The sequence below is a fragment of the Leptosomus discolor genome, chromosome 1 (genome assembly GCF_034619465.1).
Source record: "Leptosomus discolor isolate bLepDis1 chromosome 1, bLepDis1.hap2, whole genome shotgun sequence".
Lineage (NCBI taxonomy): Eukaryota > Metazoa > Chordata > Aves > Leptosomiformes > Leptosomidae > Leptosomus > Leptosomus discolor.
In genome coordinates, this window is record NC_141391.1 from 3225975 (window position 1) to 3248728 (window position 22754).

General features: G+C 44.3%; 1 protein-coding gene and 1 long non-coding RNA gene across 8 annotated transcripts in view; both read left to right on the forward strand.

Annotated features, from left to right (window-relative positions):
• Positions 1-406: 406 nt before the first annotated feature.
• Positions 407-6233, forward strand: LOC147416167 (uncharacterized). Of its 4 annotated transcripts, XR_015184222.1 has the most exons (4): positions 407-462; positions 554-1836; positions 4295-4409; positions 5234-6233. It is a non-coding gene; the product is annotated as an uncharacterized LOC147416167 (long non-coding RNA). The 4 variants fall into 4 exon arrangements; XR_015184221.1 differs by having other exon boundaries at positions 407-1836; XR_015184223.1 differs by having other exon boundaries at positions 407-1836; positions 5237-6233.
• A 6204-nt stretch (positions 6234-12437) lies between these two features.
• The window catches only part of EMSY (EMSY transcriptional repressor, BRCA2 interacting), a 38051-nt gene continuing 27734 nt past the window's right edge, over positions 12438-22754 (forward strand). For 3 of the 4 annotated variants that reach the window (XM_086481639.1, XM_086481641.1, XM_086481638.1), the window contains exons 1-5: positions 12438-12507; positions 16026-16125; positions 16772-16846; positions 19137-19312; positions 20429-20581. In XM_086481639.1, coding sequence (XP_086337765.1) covers positions 12438-12507; positions 16026-16125; positions 16772-16846; positions 19137-19312; positions 20429-20581 — 574 coding nt within the window. The remainder of the gene's footprint in view (positions 12508-16025; positions 16126-16771; positions 16847-19136; positions 19313-20428; positions 20582-22754) is intronic. The other variant, XM_086481640.1, reaches the window with a different exon arrangement.

A 22754-nucleotide genomic window follows, 5' to 3' on the forward strand; every position in this document is an offset into this window, starting at 1 on the left:
GCCGCTGCCCCTTTAAATCCGCGGGCCGGAGGGAGGAGGGGGGGGGGGGTGTGTATGTGGGGTGGAGGAGGAGGACAGGGGGGAGGGAGGGAGGAGGGGGGTAGGGGGGGGAAGCGGCTCTACACTGCTGTGAGCGGCCGGGAGGATTCACCGCCACCCTCCGCCGGGACAAGAGCCGCCTCCTTCCCACAACGCCCCGCGCCTGGCCGCCCGCGGCAGAGTGCCCATGCGCGGCGCCTTCAACCGTGGGGCCCGGATGAGCGGTGCGCATGCGTCGGCGGCGCGGTGGCGCCTTGCCGTGCCGGAGGCGCGCGCGCGCCTGCGCAGGAGGAGCAGCCGCCGGGGGGGCGCGGGAGGGGGGGGCGCGTGGCGCATGCGTAAAGGCGCGGGTGCCCGGCGGGGCCGGCCTGTCTTCCGCCGGGTCGCTGCGGGGTGGCGAGCAGCGTGTCTGTGTGTTGTAGGGTGAGTATATTTGCCTTAAAGATGAACTGTGGCTGTACAACGAGGTCATAATCTTCTTCTCTTGTCTCTTTTCTTCTGTTTCGCTCTTTAGGAAGATTTTGTGACTCCACAGCCCGGATGGATGACGAGAGGAACGAGTGTTTTGAGTAATAAAGCAGGGAGTATACCTAGTGTGAAGACCTTGTCGTGTCTTTCATGGGTGAAAATGAAACAACGCTTAGAAAAAAAAGAAACAGGAAGCAGAAAACCGCGTAGTCGAAAGAAGAAAAAGGCTCGTTCATCCAATGTGGCCTGCCAGTATGAGGGAGTAGATACAGCAGCTGTGAAATCTGTCAGTGCTGATGGCAAATGATAGTTGTTTCAGGTATAATAGTGCTATGGCGTAAGAATTCAGCTGTGATACATCTTTCGTGTATCTTTAAAGGCACATAAAAAGCATCCCGACATGGAGATTTGTTGGGCTTTAGGAAGCGTAATCCAAAGGTACGAAACAGCCGAAGTATGTCTTTTAAAAAAAGTGCATAAAGGAAAAACAGCAAAAAAAATTACTTGTCTGATTCCTTTTGGCTGGCTTCAAAACTTGCAAGCTTTTTCTGTTCAGTATGAGTAGGACGAAAGCTGTCTTTTTCTCTGAGGCAGCCTTGTCATCACGTTACCCTTCAAGCTAGGAGTCTCAAAGCGTGCTTCATTGGGCTGGTTTCAATAACATCCATTTATTTGGTGTGAATTCTTTGCCAGACCTCTTGACTCAGGCATGTAGCTGCGTTCATTCTTTTTGAGTAGTCATTTAAGTCAATGCTAAAGATAAGTTTAGCTGCCCCTGACTGCTTTCACTTTACTGGGCAATTGCTAACGTTTGTATCAATGAACTGTATAAGGGAGTTAATCAGATAGGTAACCTTTTTTTAGATACATTTTTAATTCATTTATCTTTAGGTTAGATTTAATTTGGGTAACTGCCATCTGATTTGATGTGCAGTTGCCTAAATGTTCACGCTGACACGAGAGGACATCAAAAGGAGAGCAGGATCATTTTCAAGTGCCGTAATAATTTAGAAGTGTAATTGCATAATCTTAGTGTGAAATTTAAACACTTAGAACCTGTTTCAGTAGAAAAAAAAAAACTTTTTCACCCTTATATAATTATTATCTTTTGCCCGCGACTGAAGGGCCTTTTCTCCTCCAAATTGATTCACCAAGCACAAGCACGTGCGTGCTGAAACTCCTACTTAGGGTTCTGAACAAGCCAAACCAGAACATCATAATGGCAGTATTAAAAAGAAATTAATCAGCACCTATTTCTGACTGAAGATTCTGGTGATCTGTGTCATTTGAATCGCTATACAAGCACGTTGTGGCTGCTGTCTTCTAAAGGTGAATATATTTGCATGTGACCTTTCCTAATGAAGGGCATGCGGTGACTTGTGCGTAAAGTTAATCTGCTGAGGTCTGCTGGATGGTGTTTTTTGTGGGGCGAGTAATTTTTAAGTGGTTCCTATGGGATTAAAAGATAATGAACTTTATTTTGAAAGCCCAACAATGTTACTAGAAGCCCATTATTTTTAAAGACAATTCGTTTACATTACTACTTCCTTGAAGATTCCAAAAATTAGCTTCTGTTGTAGAGAAATCACCAAAACCTCTTTTTTCCTGCAGAGTAGCCTTTAATGTGTACATATATAATTTGTAGGTTGGTGATTTTATGTCTTAAATAATCCTCCAGATTATTGTTCGCTGTATATTTCCAAGTGCCTGCCCATTGCTGACAAGGAATGGAGATTATGGACTGTATTAGTAGTGTGGTCCATATAATCTGTGTTCCCTGGATAAATGATTCTTAAAGGAATTCTGTGTGTTTGCGTGGATTTTTTATTCGCTTTATTTCCCCGCTGTATCTTTAAGGTCAGCTGTATCTTAAATCCAGGATTCTCTGGCACATAATAGTGGTTGTAAAATAACCTCTTTAATGCACTTCTGGAAATGAACTGAATGTCTCTTTCCCAGGCTGAAGGCTATGTCTGTGTTTTCTGATTGTCCTGTTTAAGTGCGACTGTGTACTCCTGCACATAGGTTTCCTGCTATTCAAAGTTCATTTGCAGGAGCATATTTGAAGCCTGCAATGCTTTCATGACTCTTATTACTATTATATTCTCTTGCAAGCCTTACAGCTGCAGAGTTGTTGGGATAACCCGTCTATAAGAACGCAAAGGACATCAGGTTAATCCCGTAGAGGTGTTTTGGTAGATCTGTATCCAGAAATTCACAGTGACAGGATGAAAAACAAGTGACTTACGTCCAGGGTTTGCCTACAGTTCTGGAGAACGGGAAGGCAAAGGTGGGGAGTAACTTGGGTCTTGCACACTGTGCGGGAGAGGACCTCTGAGCTGGAGTGATGCAGCGCCCTGGCTTCTCCCTCACGGATAGTTTTTTTGCAAATGAAATGTAGCAATGTCTGTGATGATATTTAAAGGTTATCCAACCCAATTCCCATTGCATTTTCCCTATTTCACTGGGGTCTTTGGTTTTTTTTTAATGATTCTGTTTGAAAGAATGCTGATCTTCCCAAGTTTTGTATCAGGTCTTCAGTATGAGGAAATCCTGAGGGCTGTTGGCTTTGCAGCGCCGTATTTTCATGTGAGGGTGTCGTTTGTGTCAGGGTTCTGCCCAAATTACATGATTTTGTGCACAGGCATAGCTTTCCAAATGACCTTCTTAATGACAAGCAACTGCTCTGAGCCAAATCCCACCTTCCACCGGCGCTGCTGCAGTTTCTGAAGCGTCCAGCCAGCCCAAGCGGGGGATTCCAGCCTAGTGTGCTGCTCTGCGGGCAACACATGCTAACGGAGAGACAGGTCTTTATATCACCATGAAGGCGTTAAAGTGAGGGAACCTGAGCCATCTTTTGTTTTCCCTAGTTGCTTGCCCCAGCCCAGGAGTGACAGGTGGTCTTTATTTCTCTGCCCAAGCCTTGCTAACCCCTGGTGTTGACACCAACCTCTCAAAAAGTACATGAACTCCTCCGAAAGTTTTAGTGAAGGCTGCACAGTGACAAAAATGTTCCTCTCTCTGGTTTGCAAACTTCAGCGCCAGCTTGCTTTCCTTTTCCATTGCTGTTTTCACCCTGCAATGATACTACACGTTTAAGTAAACTTTCCCTTTTTTTTGTAAGGTGTTCTGGGATTAATATAATTCCTTGAAATCAGGGCACAGCAGATGAATGGCATCCTTCAAAAACAATTGGGCATAAAGAGTATATAAATGATCATATTGCTAGGAAAAACGAGGTCGGTCATTGTCCAGATAAGCAAATGCCGGCTTTCATCAGCCATTAGGTAATTACAATCGTTAACTGTTTATCCTGTTGTCTATGGAGCTGCCTTTGTTACCCAGTCTCCACAGAGTGAGCAAACACATTCTTTACCGTTAATACGTTGACTTGCTTCCCCAGCATTTATGTAGCCCATCTAAAAATATGCAGTCAAAATCAGGAGCAAATTATTCAGTCAAAATCAGGAGCAAATAACTCCCTGATGAGTTGTCTCGAACTTCGAAGCAATACGGCCTGTAGGTGGGTTAAAAGTGCAGCTCGAGGGAGAACGTGCAAGCTCCCCCCCCCAAAAAAAATCAGGTCCTAGTGTGGCTGAGTTCTGCTAAATGCTAATCTGGGATATGTTCCCTTGAACCACAGCCGTGTGCTGGAGTTGCCCCTGGATTGTAACACGCGTGTGTGACCATAGATAAGGACACCAGTTGTGCCGTGGAGCGATAACTGTGGTACTTTGCCTTATTCCCACGCTTTCTATTCTGAGAAGCGCCTTTGCTTTCTTCCCAGCAAGTTTCTGCGTTCCCCACCAATACAGCACGCTACAGAGAGGACGGAGGTTTGCATCTGCAGAGGGCACCGACTTTAATTTGCTCCTTGATGTGCCGCAGAATGACACAATGAAGTGGGTTGTTTTTTTTTTTTTTCATTATCTGAGGTTATATAATCAAGTTTTTGCCTCAGTGTAGCAAAATGTGCAAATATGCGCTCAACTTGATGCACGGTGGCATTTTGATGGATTTAAGCCTTGCTGAATTTAGGTTCTTTCCGCACTGAAGCTCTTACTATTTGTAAAATAAATACATATGTTGAATATAGTGTATATTGCTTATAAGAGGGGGAAAAAAAAAGCTATTAACTGGCAACACAAAGCTATCTTCAGTGAAAGTAGCTGAAATATCTTTGTGGATTTAAAAACAAATACTCCTGGGTGACAATCCCTGTATCTGACAAGGCTGTATATAAAAGGCTCTGCTGGAAAGCTGCCAGCGCCTAAATGTTGCTGAGGCTTCAGTTCATATGTGAGCCAGGTTGAAAAAAAATGTGATGGGAAAGGGTTTGAGGAGGAAGAGAGAGTTTAGGAGTGGTTTGAGGGTGATAGAATGAAATCAAAACGGAGATGCTTGTGTCAGAAAAGTGTATCAAGTCGCTGAATAACCTCTTAAGAGAAGTGGAAACTCCATTAGTTAGGCCATTTAACTCGGAAACAAAAGCAGAACAAGAAATAATTTAACATTTGTTAGAATCCAGGCTATTTCTCTCTTGTGCAAGCATAGGAGATACTTTAAATGGTCTTTAGATTCCTTAAAACCTCAAATTACCTACAATGTTGCATTCATCTTGGTATAAAAGCATGGAGGGTTTCTTTCTTCTTTTCTCAATTGCTGACAGGCTGATACAAATGGTATTTTTTTTTTTCCTTAATTTAACTTTGGAAATTACCACCAGAAGACTCTTGGGAGCTGAAAATTCACCGTTGCTGGCAGAAAAGCAGCAGCTGCAGTGGCTGTGCGTGGTTCTCATCTAGCACCAAGCTGATGTGCCTCTCTTCCACCCGGGAAAGTAGAAGGAAAAGGATTGTTTGAATCCTTGCTCTGAAGAAAAAGGATTATTTCGGAGCCTGTGTCAATGAGGTTGCAGCGATGCAAGTGGAGATGCAGTTAAGAATCCAGGAGGAACCGCAGCGAGGCTGCTGTGCTCGTTTCCTACAAGCCCCCGAAGAGCTGAGAAGTGCAGCTTTGTCCTGGTGACCCGGGCTGCATACAAATCACTTTCTCCACGTGAAAATCGCTGCTTTCCCCTTGGGCCATCTCACCGCTGAGGCTTCCAAGCTCCAGCTCATTGTCTTCCCCCTTCCATCGTCTTAAGGGATAGAAGGAAGTATGGTGAGACATAGATTATTCTGTTAGCACCCAGAAAGTTTAATTAATTAGATCAGTGGCTGTAATTGATGAGAATCGTATTACTTAAGCTGATGGGGATTTGAGGATGTCAGGAGTGCTGGATGGGCACTATTATTTCTTTCCCTTACTGGGAGGAGGAACAAATTTTGCTTAAATGCATATAATTGAGCAAATTTTTACAAAGAATACCCAGCAGGGTGCTGTTATAAATAACAATGTGTGGCTTTTGTGTACCACCAAATAGAATTCGTTTTTAAAATGCTTTCTAAAAGTGGGAAACAGAGGCACAAGAGGGGTGACACAACTTGTACAGGGTTGCTCTCTAGGTCACCATCCGATGAAGAACGCTGCAGGTCCTGATGAGCCCCAGTTTCACCTCTGCTGGCTGTAACAGCAAAGCTAACGGTGGGCTGCTGTTAACGCATTTAGAGCTAAGGTACCAGCCTAAGCTACAAAAACTCAGTGATTTATTGCCTGAAGCTGTTTTAGTGATTTGAGTTCTCAGCTCGCCTCGACTGCCTAATAAAATGGATTATTACAAACTACCTTTATCTTGTGGGCTTTTTACGTTGTTGAGCCTTGCCTCCTTAGGAAAGAAGACGAAGCGTTGCTGCCCTCGACAAGTTTGTCTGTTGTTTCACTTTCTGAACAGTCAGAAAGTGCTCTGTAGTTTTGGGCCTCCTGGAATGGTAACTCAGTCGGAGACTGAAGATGTAGGTAAAGAGAACTAAGAAAGTGATTAACATTAAACTGGGAGGCAACTAAGGCTAGAAAAAACACTGGCGTTTTGACATTCTGCATTTTATTCCTGTAACGGCCCTGCATGGCAAGGTTTTGGTAGCAGGGGGGTTACAGGGGTGGCTTCTGTACGAAGCTGCTACAAGTTTCCCCTATGTCAGACACAGCCAACGCCAGCCGGCTTTTGAGACAGACCCGCTGCTGGCCGAGGCCGAGCCCATCAGCGACGGTGGTTTTGCCTCTGGGATAATGTATTTAAGAGAGTGAAAAAAGTTGTTGAGCAGCAGGAATTGCAGCAAGGGAGAGGAGTGAGAATATGGGAGAGAAACATCCTGCAGACACCCAGGTCAGTGCAGAAGGAGGGGCAGGAGATGCTCCAGGCGCCTGAGCAGCGATTCCCCTGCGGCCTGTGGGGAAGACCACGGTGAGGCAGGCTGTGCCCCTGCAGCCCGTGGGCGGGGGAGCAGATGACTGCCTGCACCCCGGGGAGGACCCCACGCCGGAGGAGGTGGGTGCCTGAAGGAAGCTGTGACCCCGTGGGAAGCCTGCACCGGAGCAGGCTCCTGGCAGGACCTGTGGCCCGTGGAGAGAGAGCAGCCCCCGCTGGAGCAGGTTTGCTGCTGGTGACCCCGTGAGGGGGCTCACGCTGGAGCAGTCGGTTCCTGAAGGACGGCACCCCATGGAGGAGACCCACGCTGGAGCAGTTCATGAAGGACTGAACCCGTGGGAAGACTCACGCTGGAGAAGTCACGGAGGACTGTCTCCCGTGAGAGGTCCCCCACATTGGAGCAGGGGAAACGTGTGAGGAATCCTCTCCCTGAGGAGGAAGGAGCGGCAGGAACAACAGTGATGAACTGACCACAACTCCATTCCCTGTTGCCCCCCCTGCGCCGCTTGGGGCGTGGGGAGGAGGGAGAGAAATCGGGAACAAGGTTAAGCCCAGGAAAGGAGGGAGGGGTGGGGGGAACGTGTTTTAAGATTTGGGTTTATTTCTCATTACTCCTCTCTGAGTTAATTGGTAATAAATCACATTTTTCTGAAGTTGAGTCTGTTTTGCCCGTGACGGTAAACGTTGAGTGATCTCCCTGTCCTTGTCTCAACCCCACAAGCCTGTTGTTTTGGGTTTTTTTTCCCTCTCCCCTGCCCAGTTGAGGAGGGGGAGTGATAAGAGTGGCTTTGCTGGGCACCTGGCATCTGGCCAGGGTCAACCCACCTCAGTTCCTTTACCCAAAATGAATCCATTTATTTTATATGAATTCACTGAGAAAAATTCACCTGCAGGACATTTAGCCATGTTTCTGTATTAATGAATTAAGCCTAAACCATATTGTCTTCATTTTAATTGTTTTTTAGTCTGTAACTGGAACACTTGTCATTTTGTTTATTAGACATGAAGAAAGTCAAGTCTCAGTCTCCGGGTGATCTCCCTGGATTAGACTAGAGGATCCAAGCTGGCTGCATGCAGTCATTCTGAGTCCAGATAACCTTAATTTAGTCTTATGGAAATATCTGTGCAGCTCCTGGGACTGCTTAGGGCTTCTTGACTCAAGAAGACCCTCCTGACCGGAGCCTGCTGGGCTCGGGGGTATCTCTGGTGCATCTGCTGGGACTCATCTCTGCTTCTCTGCTGGGACAACCTTGGTAGATCCATCCCAATTGATCAACCACTGCAGAGCTCTGGCCTTGGTTCAAGTTACTTGTGCTTTCCAGGACTCATTATTTATGTGTTTTGTTTTATTTTTCCCTTGTCCATAGTATCTCAGTGCTCCCATTTTTATGGGTAATGGAGAATTGATTGTAGGTTAACCTGAAGTAAATGGCAATTTTGCTGCCGTAACTACAAGCAGAATTTGGCCTTCAGACTTCTGGACTGCTCTCACATCTTTCTAAGTCTGGGTCTTCATCCCTAATAAAAATAAAAAGTATTCTTGGAAATCATTTTACGACATCTGTGGAAATGCAGCAATAGCGCAGCTTCAGACACTTCGTACATAACTGGCTCATTTTTTCCATCTTCTTTCTGTTCTGCGTGCCGAAGGAAAGGAAGCGTATGCCATTTCCTTGAGTGCATACATACGTACGTGAGTGTCAGTGTGTGTCTGTCCACCTTGCCCATAATAACTTCTGATCCACGTAATAACTCCTGATCCTGTTGGCCAGTTTCATCCACATTTGAAAAAAAAAAAATTTAGAGATCTGAAAAAAATACCGAATTCATCTCAAGAAGTTTAACAAATACAGCTGCTGAGCAGCGCTGAGAAAATGTATTTGTGCTCTCTCTGAGCTGTGTTGTTAACAGAGGTTTCACTGAGAATAGAGTAAATTAATAAACACGCAAACTTGAACAAAACATTCAGTTAAAACCTACACCTTAGTAGATAAATTTTCTTTGAAAAAGAGGTTTTGGTGGTTTCTTGCTCATGGAATGATCTGTTAACACCTCAGATGCAATAAAAACGACGCTCTGCTAGATCATCAACAGTTATGACTGATGAATAAACCTCAAAAAATGTGTTTTATTCTGGTAAGCGGCAAGGCTGTCCTGCCTCTTCCTATTGACCGGAGTAATTCGACTAAAAGACATTTCCAGATGAGTTTGGCACTGACAGTGTTTGGCCATTGCCTTTTGTAAATATTTTCTAGTAATGCCTTTGTCCTTTTTAGCATTGTATACCGTACATGGGAAAACTTTGGGTAAAAACAAAGCAACAACTCCCAGGACTTGCAGTGGAGGATGCACAGAATGCTTCTTACCTGCAGATAACAGCTTCAACGCCTTGAGCTAACCGAGCAGCCAAGGGTGGCTGAAGGCTGGCAAAGCGTTTCTGCAAGGATAACAACTCCAGCTGCTCCCTGAAGTGAACTTTGTCTCGGAATGACCATGGGGTGCTCACCCAAACGACCACCGACCACCACCCGAGGCCCCTGCGTGTGCAGAGTGTAGTCTTGCAACGCCAGCAATAGACAAATTGGGTAGAAAGGTGGAGTTGAGTATGAAAAGTAACAATGTGTGTGGCACGTAATCGAGATAATCAGGTTCTAGTACGTAAATATGCCTTTTCTGTTCAGCTTTGCACTCGATTTGGGAACTTTCCCCGAGTGTCCAATTCTGCACGCTATCAAATAAAGCCATGTCTCCTTCCCAAACGTAGTTTCACTTCTGTATTCCGGGAGTTTGGCTAGAACGTCAACAAGTTTGCAGTGGAGTCTCCCATCTGCAAAGGGAAACTTCAACTTCTGGCGCTAACCTGGTCTGCATCTTCCTCAGTTTTGTGCAAAGCTGAGGACTTTTATTTTCATTAGGTAATATCATGCAGAGATGCTGCTGCTTGTCTTCAGCTGGTTCTTGTTCAGGAAGGCATCACAAAAGTAGGAAAATTGTTCTAGCTCTCTTTTACTGTTTGGTATAATCGTTTTCAAGTGCTTGAGATTTATACCGCTGTGAAGAACGATGGGAAATCACAAGTGAGACAATGTTCATCAATGATCACAGGGAAGAAACATTTTTAGCTATACTTAGGTGGAAATAACAGCACTTGCTGATCTGGAAATAGGTGTTGCGATTCACGCACACCGTCCGTCCTCCTTGTCCTCACCTCAGCAAACGTCCAGCTGCTTCTGGCATCCTGAAAGCCAACTATAAAATACGATTTTCCGGAAGAGAGCAGAACAAGGAGGAGCCCTTCCCTCCTCTTCATCAAACTGCCCATCCCCAGGGCGCCTGTTCGCTTTGCAAAATCAGAAAGCGTGCAAGATGAAGCGTGGAAAACAAGTGCCTGCAGCAAAAATGAAGCCCTGCGAGATGGAGACCCGGGAGCAAAACCTCCTCCTGAAGGGACTTTGCTGTGATTTTCCAGCGATCGGTTTTACAGATTGGATTTTTTTTTTTTTTTTTTAAACTTTCTCGCTGCAACACGCAGCCACAATCAGATCCTTTGCTCTTAAGCTTCAGCTGCAGCCCAGATAGATTTTATTTTCTTTTTCCAACCTGATCTCAGGACTTTAAAGAGATATAATCGACCGCTTTTCTCGGAAATCTGCAGGGGGAAAAAAAAAAAAAAAAAAAGTTATAAACGCTGTGAAATACAAAATAGCTGCCAGGCCCAGGGCTCCGAAATCGGCGCTCGTGGTTGACGAATTACAGCGGGGAGCAGAAACACCCCGAAGCGGTTGTGAGGGCGGCTTTAGGGCGTGGGTTTGTGGCCGCATTGTTTGCCCAGAAGCGCGGCTGACTACAGCCCTCCGCCCCGCGTAACCGGTGCCGGTTGGGAGTCAGAAAGCTGGAAAGGGCCAAGTGACGTCAGGGCTGATGCCCGATTTCTTTGCAGAAGCAGCCGCCAGCCGTTAATGCCTAAAGTTTAGGGGTACGCGGGGGTTGCGTGGAAGCGACGCCGCGATGAAGCGGCCTTACGCAGCAGCAGCGGACAAGGCGGGGGGGGGGGGGGAGGGGGGGGGAGATGTGTTTGTCCCCTCCCGCTGCCCGTACCCGCCGCCGGGCCATGGCGGGACGGCCGGCGCCGCTTCCCACCGCGTCGACAAACGCCGAGGGGACTACAGCTCCCAGGCGTGCTCCGCGCCGCCGCGCATGCGCCGCTCGCCCGCCCGCGCCATCTTGGCGCCCGCTTCTTCCATCTCCTCGTTCGCAGAGGGTGGCGGCTTGGGGGGGGGGAGAGGACTACAACTCCCGGCGTGCCCCGCGGCGCCCGCGCATGAGCAGTGTGTCCCGCCGCCATCTTCGCCCGGGGAAGCGCTGCCGCCGCCGCCGCCGCCACTAAACAAACCCGAGAGCGGCACCGGGGGGGAGGAGGGGCTCTGCCACCGAGGAGCCTTTCGATGTGCCAGGCACGGCCGGGCAGGTGGGTCCCGCTCCCCGGCAGCGCCGCCGCGCCTCCCCGCTTTGCCCGGGGCGCTCCCCCTCGGGGAGAGGGGCAGCTCCCCTTCCCCGGACGGCGGGGACCCGCCGCTCCCTCAGGGGCCCGGGCCCGCGGGCAGCGCCCCGTCCCCCGCCTGCAGGCCGCCGGCGCCGCTCCTGTGCCTGTCGCGGGGAAGCAGCGGCCGCCGCCCGCTCCCTCCTTCCCTCCCTCCTGCCGGCGGGGGCCCCGGGGGCGGCCGCCCCCGAGCCCGGCGGGGACCCTGCGCCGCCTGGCTCCCGCCGGTCCCCCACGTCGAGGGCCGTGGAGGCTCCGGGAAGGGCGGGCGGGGAGTCCCGGTGTGGCGTCTGCCTCCGGGCGCCCTTGTAGGAGATCCTCCCCCCCTCCAGCCCCGCGCTGGAAGGTGCGACGGCGCCGGGGCTTTTGTTCCCGGTGCCCACCCCCCCGCTGTGCCGTTCCTTGCCCGGGGAGCGCGGCGCGGCCGCGGGCTGGCCCAAGCCGGCTCGCCCCGCTCGCCTCTGGCTTCCTTTTTTCCTTTATTATCCTTGTTGCAACGAGGAGATGCTCCTTCCTTCCCCGCCACCCCCGGAATCTCGCCGAGATGCAATCGGGCGAGGGGGTGTTCCCGTGTTTGGGTGTTTTGGGGGACTGGTGTTGGTACGCGGAAAGCGAATTTTCACGGTGTTTTTGCTATTCTGTCATGTAATAGGCTGGTGCTAAATGCATTCCCCGGGGGGAAGGGGGAGCGTGCGGTTAGCTGGAAGAGTTCTTATAATAGGTGCTCTGTGCATAAAGAGAGGGAGGAGACTTGAACATCAATTCGGAGAGCGTTTCAGCATGGAAAAGGGCTGGAGAAGGAGATAGGAAACTCGGTAAAAAGGCTTGGGTGATGGATCTGAGCAAGAGCGTATAGGAAGTCCGTGCCCTTATGAAACTGCTGAATTCCTGCATGGCAAAGCATGCCATTACAAAGGTTGGAGCGGGGATGGGAGCGAATGTGTTGGTGGAGTTGTGAGCAGGCTGAGGAGAGTTTGCATTAATCGGCTTGGGGAATCGATAGATGATGGACTTGCATTTACTGCGTTTATGTTGCTTTTTCAGTGAGGCTGAGCTCTGTGGGAGCGCAGACACAAGGGAAAGATGCCTGTGGTGTGGCCAACTCTTCTGGATCTCAGCAGAGATGAATGCAAGAGGATCCTTCGCAAACTGGGTACAGTAAGATACAATTTGTGGGTCTGTATGTTTGCCCTTTTAAGATTTGCCTGCCTGCTGCTTCCATGAAATACTTTAATATGTCTACAGGCAACTTACAAGTCATTTCCTGCATTTTGCATGTGTCATTGGCTTGACAGCCCTGGCTTAAAATGATGTTTGGCAGATGCTCTCTGCCTGAGCGAAATGAACAGAGCAGAATTGTTTGGGTTTTTGGTCAGATCTCTTGTGGATGTCCTAGTCCATCTCTGCTTTGGTGTTGCAGTGTTGCATTGCTGTTCATTTTACGACTATGAACGTGCAGTGGGATGCTCTGAGAGGAGGGTCTTGGTTTGTTTTTCAGTTCTGTATGAGACACCTTTTTGTACCAACCCCCCCCATGGAACCCTTATTTAACTGGCACTGTGGGACTGAGTTCAAGTAGTGAAGGTATTATCCTAAAGCCTTGAAACAGGAGAAAAAAATTGTGATGGTTTGTGATTTGCAGTTACACAAACTATCAGGGAGGTGTGAAAACAATGGTCTCGCTTAACTGTCACGACAACAGGAGCTCTTCGTATTGTTTCAAATGTAGTTCAATATCTAAGACCCCTGCCCCAACATATTGGGTTTTTTTTTGGTGCTCTCTCCTTGTAAATACATGTGTAGAAGGAGAAGTGCTTTTGTATTTTGGAAGGTAATAAAAAATATTTGCTCTTTCCTCATGTGTTCACTTCCAGCTACCACAGGAGAGAGAATCCTTTGTTAGACCATTGATCCGACCTTCTGCAGTTGTTTTTGAGTTCTTGGAGCTGAATTTCGTTTTATTTAGTTAAGGGGTGGGTTTTTTTGCCGTTCAAATGATGTGTAATACTACAAGGGAAGAAAAAAAAAAACAACCCTTAGATTTCTTTTCAGATTTTCTTCTGGGGAGCATAATCTAGGAGATGATGTCAGGAAGAAAGTTGAGACTCCCTCCTAACTTCCTGTGACCGTCAAGTCACAGCTTTCCTTGTTCTCGTTTTACTGGAATGTTAAAAGGTGATGTGCTGTACTTCGTAACTGTGCCAAGGTTCTCATACATTATGAAGCCATCCGCTTTATTTTCTGAGAGTTGAGAATTTATTTTCCCTCGCTTTGCCCTTTTTATTTCATTTCTTGGAAATCTGGGGTTTGCGTTCTGTTGAAACAGTGACGCAGATGTGGCACACAACATTGCAGCTGAGCTGTCCATCCATTAAGGTGACAGCCCTAGGTCTTAAGCGAGGCTCCAGAAGTACGAAAACTAGGAGAAAAGTGCCGGATGCCAAAAGATTTGTACCGGATCTGTGCTGCTGAATTTTTGTTAACGTAACCCTGCTGGCTAGGAGCGTGGAAAAAAAACTTCCAGCCCAGCTGATGGCGGTGTGCTGGCAGAACCTTGCTGGTGCAGCTGAGCCAAACAGAACTGCAGCTACACCTCCTTCAATGACATAACCTAGGCTGACAGGGGGAAAAAAAAAAATATGTAAGAAAAAAATATAAAATCTTTTTTTTTTTTGCTGGCATGAGCTGTGTCCCCACAAGGGGGCCCTGCCAGCGTGACAGAGGATCCGAGCCTGTAGCAGCCGTGTTTCTTCTAGGGCAGAGAAGGTCTCGGTTTCAAGAGATGCACTGCAAGACTGGAGAGTGAAGGAGCACGGGCAGTGTCTAACGATAATACCCAGCAATATTCACCTGCTTTGTAGAGTCCTGCTTCTCCAGCTCTCAGCCTAACATCTTATTTGGTTGGCCATCAATAGTGGGATACACCGGCGTGGGTGAAATGCATCCCGAGGTGTGCAAGACCTAGCGGTGTTCTGCAGCGTTCGTCGTTTATAACGGAATGAGGGGATGATGGTAGCATCTTACCCTGGAAATAATGATATTTATTTGTTAAACCTGTTTTGGCCCTTTGGTGTGTTTTGTGTCGGAAAGCGAGTGCACCAGTTAGTGATTGCTACGTAGGCAATAGGGTGAGGAGAGTAGTTATAGCTGCTCTGTAATCTTTAGTAGCTTCTGAAAGGCCAGAGTGTGCATTTTTAAAGCCTTAGTGTAGAGGATCTCTATTACAAATGCAGAAAGGAAAAAAAAAAATCTATCTGTGCTAAATAATTATATGGTTGTATCTAAGAATTACTTTATGTTGTTAACAGAGGAAAATAATTAGTATCTTAAATATTGTAACATGGTTGTCTAAATAAATGTTGATATTAGTAATAACCATTGCATTAATTAGCGAATGTTTTACAACTGAAGCTGTAAATGCTTCGGTAGGTCACTCAGCATCCCTGTGCAGGCTGTGTAGTTAACCAAAGCCACTCTTTGTGTTTTGTCTGCTTTATCAGGACAGGAGAGGAGAGCAGGACTTCTTTTCAGCACCATTCCTTGATTTGATTTGTAAATTAGCTCTTTGGAATCCTAAACTGAAAGCTTTTCAGAGTAGCATCAGTCTTTCTTTTGCAGCAAACTTCAGAGGTGTTAGGTTTTGGCCTGCCCCTTTTATTCTGGCTTTTGGTTAGCTGGGATCTGTTGTGGGGTTGGTTCGGGTTGGCTGCTGAAGTGGGGGTACCGAATGAAAGGCACCTATGTATGTGTCAAAAGAATTTGTATTTCTGGTTTAAAGCAGGAGCTTCAGTAGCATTTCCTTGAACTGTGCTGAGCTCAGAATAGGAAGTTGTTCTTTGGCAAATTAGCAGTCTCCATTATTTATTTGCATTAGGTGTATTTTCACCCTGCTTAGTAGGACAAAATTCAGAAGTTTCAGTAGCCTTGAACTATTTTTTTAACGATGGCATGACATTTACCTGGGTCACCTGGGATTACAGACTTACGTTAAATCAGAGTTATATTTTTGTGAGTTAGTCTTCATGATGGCTCTACGCTTGGGAATAGCTGGATTGTTTTTTTTTGTGTTGAGCAGGTTTAATTCAGTGTGTTGCTTTCTTTTCAGATTCAAGCAGTTGTCCGTATCAAGTAAATGGGCGTAAAAGATTATGATGATTGTATGTAACAAACTAGGGCTGATGTTTTCTGTGCTAATTAATAAAGAAAGGCATTATGAAAAAATCAGTTGTTCTTTTGATAGTGTATTTCTTTTTCAAGCCAGGCTTTGCCGTGGAACTTTTAATAGTGATACGTGTTAAAGATTTTCTTCTGCTGCTTCTAGAGATTTCTGAACTACTCTCCAAATTTGGGGACTGTTTCTTCAAGCTTTCTGGCTGAACTGTCAGCTCCGAGAGAGCTTGAAATATTCCGTTGGGTTCATAAACTAGATAATCCTCTGTGATGATACAATTGTTTCATGGAAAAGCTGTGCGCTGCAGAGTAATTGACTGAGAGAGTTCTAAATCATCAGTCTCTTTTTGGAAAGCACTAAATAATTGAAAGACATGTTCCTCTTAATGATTTTGAAAATTAATAGAATACTGCCAGTAATACTGAAAATAACATGCTTTTTTTTTTTTCCCACTTTGCTGTAAGCATTAAATAGAAATACTGTTTGCTCTAATCCTTCAGAACTGGAGGCATATGCAGGTGTCATCAGTGCCTTACGTGCACAGGGAGACCTTACGAAAGAGAAGAAGGATCTTCTTGGAGAACTCTCTAAAGTGCTTAGGTAACCCTGACCTTTTTTAAAATAAGAACCGATGGCCTGTTTCCTTTTAAGATACCGCCCGCTTTTTCTGTCGCTAATATCACAAAGCCAACCTTAATTTAGAGAAGTAATTCTCCATCTTGCGGAGGTTTAATTCCTATCCTGCTTTGAGTTTTTAATAAGGAAAACAACTGTGCTTCTGTGGTTGAAGCTTTACTGTTTTGTGGGTGTTTTGTGAAATACTGGGTGTTAAAGGATTACAGCTAGCTCGTGAGTATGCGCTAGCTTGGAGAATTCGGTAAGGTAGGACTTCAAGGTTTTTGGGCCCAGGTTACATGAAGAAAGAACGCTGCATGTTCTGTGGAAATTTTTCTACCACATGCTTTAAATGTGTTGCTCTCGTTCGGAGGTTGGATTCTGGCTGTTTTGCAGGGTTACCTTCTGAGCAGTCGTGTTCCTTTTATTCTTCAGTAATATTTTTGAGCAGTAACACATTCATTCTTTCTCGCTGTGATAGCAAAAGTTAAGTGACAATCTCTTAAATGTAAATGCCTGTTCCCTTTCGTCTCTTGAGTAGATTATTCATAAGTTTAATTTTACCTAGAAGTTTTAGATAAATGTTCCTGTCTCCCTCTGACTAAAACATATTGCTGGGTTTTTTTAATAGTATTTCAACGGAGCGACATCGTGCTGAAGTTCGGAGAGCAGTAAATGATGAACGGCTAACGACTATTGCACACAAGTAAGTTACAGGGCATTTTCTACGTGGTTTCCACAGCTTCCCTTTGGAAAAATCCGTTATGCCTTAACTGAACAACAGAACTTTGAAGACTGATGGTGGTTTAAAGAATAGTAGCTAAAACAGTAGCTAAAACAGTGTATGGATGAAGGAATTAACGTATCAGATTTACATCAGGGAAATAAAACAGTTGTTTAGTACCGTTTCGTGTTGGATCTGAAGGCCTCCCGTTCACTGTACAAGAACAATATAAGAAACAGTCTTTTGTCATGAAGAGCTTTCTGTAAGATAGACCAGAAGAAACAAAGGGTGAAGAAAATACAGAAATCCAGAAACAGGATGAATGTGTTTTTTGTTTTACCTTTAATTTTATTTAAATCCTTTCGGAAAGGTTGTTCTAAGAGGGACTTAACTACATAGAAAGACAAAGAGAGGGAAAGAGGTGGCAGAGATTAGTGGAAAACAGTGTTATCAGCACAGAGAGAGAAAAAAAAATGGTCAGAGTGGAAAAAAAACCCCTGCAGCAAGCTGACTGATGACATCAGTGTCCACTGTTCTCGGCTTGATGCAGCTGCCCTGCTGGCATCAACTGGGCTGGATCCTCCTTGCGTTTGCTTTTGCAAAGTCCACATGATTTTGAGAGGTGGAGAGAAGGAAGAGGGCAAGGGCTTGTGTATCTTTGATAGTTACTTAGAGTCTGACTATTCAGAGCTGGCTTTAAACGGAGCTGGGTTGAAAGTGTCTGTTTCTTTTTTTTTTTTTCTTTTTTCTTTTTCTGTGTTGCAACCTTTGGTTTTTAAATTTGACTGTTGTGGCTTAGGTGTTACGGGGAGAAAAAAAGGCAGTCATACAAATAGCGGGGGTTAGCAATTGTCTGATCCAAGACTTGCCAGAATTAGCATGCTGTTTTAGTGCTGCAGAAGGACATTTAACATTTTAGTAGAAATACGCTGTTTACCAAAGAAAAACCACCAACTTCCTTACACTGCTTTAAAGAAAGGGGAAAAACCAAAAGAGAAATAAGCATTTAATTGTCAAATCAGGATTCTTTTCTTGAATTGAGTTTCCTTTTTAAGTATTAGTTCTGATGTTAGCATTTTACAGAACAAGCAAGCATTTTACAGAACAAGCATAAAGTTTGTCCTGAGGTGTTGAACTTCAAATGGATGAGAGAGAGATTATAATCCAGACAAGGTGCAGTTGTGAAGTGCTGCATCTCTTTATTTTTCCTCTGGTAATTCTTTGTAAGTGATGGTTGGTAGTAGAGTATTTGACTTAGAGAATTCTCTACCTCATTAGGAAAGCCGACTTTGCTAGCTTTGCTATATGCAACATTATTAGTTTCATTTTTGATTTAAAAAATGTGGTTTTTACCTCAGCTGATGTAGCTCTGCTGACACGATATGAATATGTATGAAGAACGCTGAACCGTGTCAGGATTTAACAGCAGAGCAGATCCTCTGCATTTTACAAACTAATTTGTGGTAGCTTTTGCTGCAACTTGCTTGCAGTAGTTCACGTGAGAAGTTGTTTTACAGAATATATTAATAACATTAAATGGGTTGATCTGCTAAAGAACGTAACAGCACTGAAAAATAATCTGCCATTTCGGTTTTGCTGATTGGACAAATGACTCGTGTAAAACAGTTGTAAACAGAAGCACTTTTCCTACTAGATAAGAACAGCATTTTTTGGAAACATTCTGGTTTGTGTGCGAGTACTGAGGTTAAGAGAAAATTAGAGCAGCAGGCCGGTTTCTGCTGAGGAAGATGCTCAAGGGTGTATTTAAATCATTTAATGTTCTGTTGCCTTGTTTGAAATGACTTCAGTAAGTCTGAGAAACCCTTCTGTTCAGGTAAAACCAGGGTTGCATTAGAAGCTTAGGGTTTTTCTCTGTAACATCGTCGATTTCAGTAGTCTTTTATGAAATCTATTGGATGTCTAGGTATTTATCTCATCCAGAAGCAGAATGTACCAACTTTACCTGAATAGTAGCTAATCTGATGTGGGGGTTTTGTGCGTGACACCCAGACACCTCTGTCCCTTTAAGGGCTCTGCGAAACAAAACAGTAAAAGCAGCAGCATCTCTTAAATTTTCCGTGGGAGAATTTCTGCATCAGGTGGGAAAAATATAAGGGCTTTCATGAAGTGAAGACAGTTGAAGATTATTGCTCTAGTATGTCTTTAGAAACTGCCTTTTAGACTTTCGCCGTTGAAAAACTTCACTTAAATAAGAGTACTGAGTATTTTGGGAACTCGTCAGATGACTTACAGACTGTGCGTTTCTGTTCAGTATGTCTGGACCAAATAGCTCTTCCGAATGGTCTATAGAAGGTCGTCGCCTGGTGCCGCTGATGCCACGGCTTGTTCCACAAACAGCTTTTACTGTTACTGCTAATGCCGTCGCCAATGCAGCTGTTCAGCACAACGCATCTCTTCCAGTTCCTGCAGAAACTGGAAACAAAGAAGGTGAGAGAAAGCCGGGATTCCGCTGTGATCTATGAGAATGTGAAAATAATGTCACAGTATAAGTTGTTATCTTAGATTTTAAGTGTTAGGGTTTTTTTTTAAAAATCTCTGAATCTTTCTTATTGAACAGTATTCACAGAAATATAAAAAAAAGTGAGTTTTTTGTTTTTTTTAAAGATGCCTTTGCAGCATAAATCTGACAGCTTGGTGTTGTTGAGCACACAGGCAAACTGAAATGAAAAACAAATTGCCAGGACATGAGGGGGAAATTCACTGGTTAACTTGTTAAGCTCTCTAAACTATAAAAGCGTGGACCGATGGCTTAAGATTTTGTAAAGTTCTGTAAGTGATGAAAGATGTTTCAGAACACTTTATTTTAAGATGTAAGTAGGTTTTGGTGAAAGTCAAGAAAATTTTGTTGGTTTTCTTTTCTTTTCTTTTTTTTTTTTTTTTTTTACTTCAGATTAAACATATCAAGTTAACAAGTTAAAAGATTGCTTTCTGCTTTCCCAGTTCCTTTTAAATAATGCTGGTATGCATTCCGTCTAGCTTGGCTGAATAGGCTCGAATTATGCTTCATACAGCTGGAGAATGTGTAACACTTCTTGAAACAGGCTGTTTTATTCTGGTTTTATAACAAATACTGGATCATTATACTATTACTTATAAGTTTTGAAAAAGATGATTAGCAAAATCAGTTATTTGTTACTGAAGGAATATTTTGGTTTCTTCAACCGGTGTCCTGTTGATGAGAGGCAGTAGCTGTTTTCTATCAGTTACCAGTCTAGATATGGTCATTTACAGAAAAGCAAAGAGATCAAAATACTGAATTAATGCTAAAATGGAAAATAACAACTTGTAGAGTGAAACTTTAGATTAATACAGATTAAAAAAATCTAGAAGCGGCCGCACAGATTTCTGGGAACGGGAGGAGGGGAGGTTAGGTGTCTGTGCCGTTAATTCCATGACCATGCTTAGGTCAAACTGGATTGCAGAGGCAGAGATGTGGATAATGACCCAATAAGTCTTTGGCTTCCATTTCAATTGTTAAAATAGTGATAGGATAATGGGATTCTGCACTTCGGTTATACGGAAGGTGTCTTTTCTCCTCTTCAGTGGTGGTTTGCTATTCCTACACAAGTACCACTTCAACCCCAACATCTACCCCTGTTCCAAGTGGCAGTGTAGCAACAGTGAAGTCCCCCAGACCCGCCAGTCCAGCCTCCAATGTAGTCGTCTTGCCAAGTGGAAGTACTGTTTACGTCAAAAGTAAGTGATACTAGCAATTGATTAACAAAAGGGAAAGAAAGGGACAGTCTTGTGGCTGAAGCGTGGACCGAGTTAAACACTCTGACCTTGGGCAAGTCGTTTAATGCCTTTATGCCTTTGTTTAGTCTAAAGAGTGAATTTATTGCTTCCCTTTTTCAAAGAAATCGTGTTCAGGATGAATCCGCTTCTTGTAAAACGCTGCAGGGAGCAGTAATGGCAAGGACAACGAGAGTGAAAAGTATTTTGAAAAGAAAATATAGGAGTTGCTGTATATCAGTGGATTTCTAATCCAGCTTGTTCAGAACTTGTCTTTAAGGTGTCTCTGGTTGCTTCTGCAGAGGACTTCCCTCTTCCTTCTGCTTAAATAATTCCTAGCAGTTACTTACTTGAGTTAGAAAAGGCGCGTCCTTTCCACTTTCACAGTTGCCCTAGACTTTTTTAGAATACAGTAATTTGGCAAGCATTTATGTGCTTACATTAACTGTGTCTGGCCAAATAAATCACAAAATGGAAGTGAATCTTAGTGAGGCTTGCATTTCTGGGCAACTGTGAAAACTCCATGTGAAATCCAACCAGATACCCACCTTCATGTATTTAAATTTGGAAATTCAGGACATAACGTCTAGAAGCGGTCTTTTTTTCTTGTCATCAGCCCCCCCTTCTTTCTTTGGCTAGTAAATCAGCTTGTTCTAAAAGCAGAATACGTCCTCGTACATATGCTCAGCTCATCCAAGGTAGTTTTATTTAACTATTAATTAAAAATATTTCCTTCTGTCCTTACTTGGTGTCTGTCAAAATGCAGGTGACAAAAAGATTAATAGTGACGTTCATAAATGCTATTTTTATGCTTGCTGTGGATACCTTTAATATTTTAAAAATTATTTTAATGTTTATACTATATGTGCATGTTTGTATAAATTTCTAGCTAGTCAGAAATGTCACATTGTACATAAATATAACGTTGCTTGCAAACCACCATCTTTAAATGGCTATATCAGCCCACGGAACCCATTATGTTAAGATTTTTTTCATTTTTCTGATTTAGCGCACTAATCACTCAGCTTTAGATTAAAGATTCAGGGGAAAATGTTCTTAACCTCCTAAAAATTTAATTTAGACCTCTATTAAATTATTACATGGTAATGAGTATAAAACCAGTCTAGACACACGATAGAGGGTTGAAAGGTTTTTAATTTTATTCTATCCATCCCTGGATTTAATTTTTCCCACACTTTGTGTACTTCATTTTGTTCCTTTTTTTTTTTTTTTTTAAGGAATTGTGTGTCTTTCAGAATGTGTCATATCAGTCACGTTAGTTTTAACAAACCTGCTTACGAGCAGACTCGGGAGACCTGAGTTACAGTCGTGACTCCGCCACTGATCTGTTCTGTGACTTCATTCAAGTCACAGTCTGATTGAGCCATTAACCTCTCCGTGCCTCTGCTTCCTGGCTTGTCAAGTGTGAGTTGTAGTCGAGCTGTATTACCTTTTAGCTAAACGCTGTGGAAGACTTGTACCAATGCAGTTTCTAACACGCAATTACAGGAATAATGTTCTTGAAGAACCCCAGCAGAGAAATCAGGAGGTGAAATGAGCTGTACTTAACATGAAATAATATTCTGCTACTTTAATCTTACTTTTGTACCTCTGTGTTACGGGAGATTTTTTTTTTTTTGGTGGATGAGGATTGCAAACATACAGCCCTTTCTTCAGTATTTCTTGGTGACCCACCAAAATAACAGCTGTGTCCTAACGCCCTAGCTGCATGTGGATTTTTGATTCAAAAAGATTGAGATTCCTACGCATTTTCAATGTGATTAGTGACCTCACAGTTACAAGTTTGTGTAGTGCACTCGCAGTAATACTTAAAAGCCTGTTCACAACAGACCTTAAAGTCATGTCACCCAATCTCTTCTTTACAGATGGAAACCACCATGCCAGTAGGCATGTTCAGGGCCGTAAAGTAAATGGTTGATTAGAGCTTTGAAATCCAGACTCGTAGATCCACGCTTCGTCTGTACTGCTACAGAAACTGTTTTTTGGAGTTCAAAGCAAACTTAAAATAGAGCCTTTGCTGCTCTTCTCTAGTTCAGTTTCCCATCCTTTGTGTGGATACAGCTGTCAGCCTTCTGAAGTGTACCTGCAAATGAGCTGGTACTTGTGCTAAGAGAGA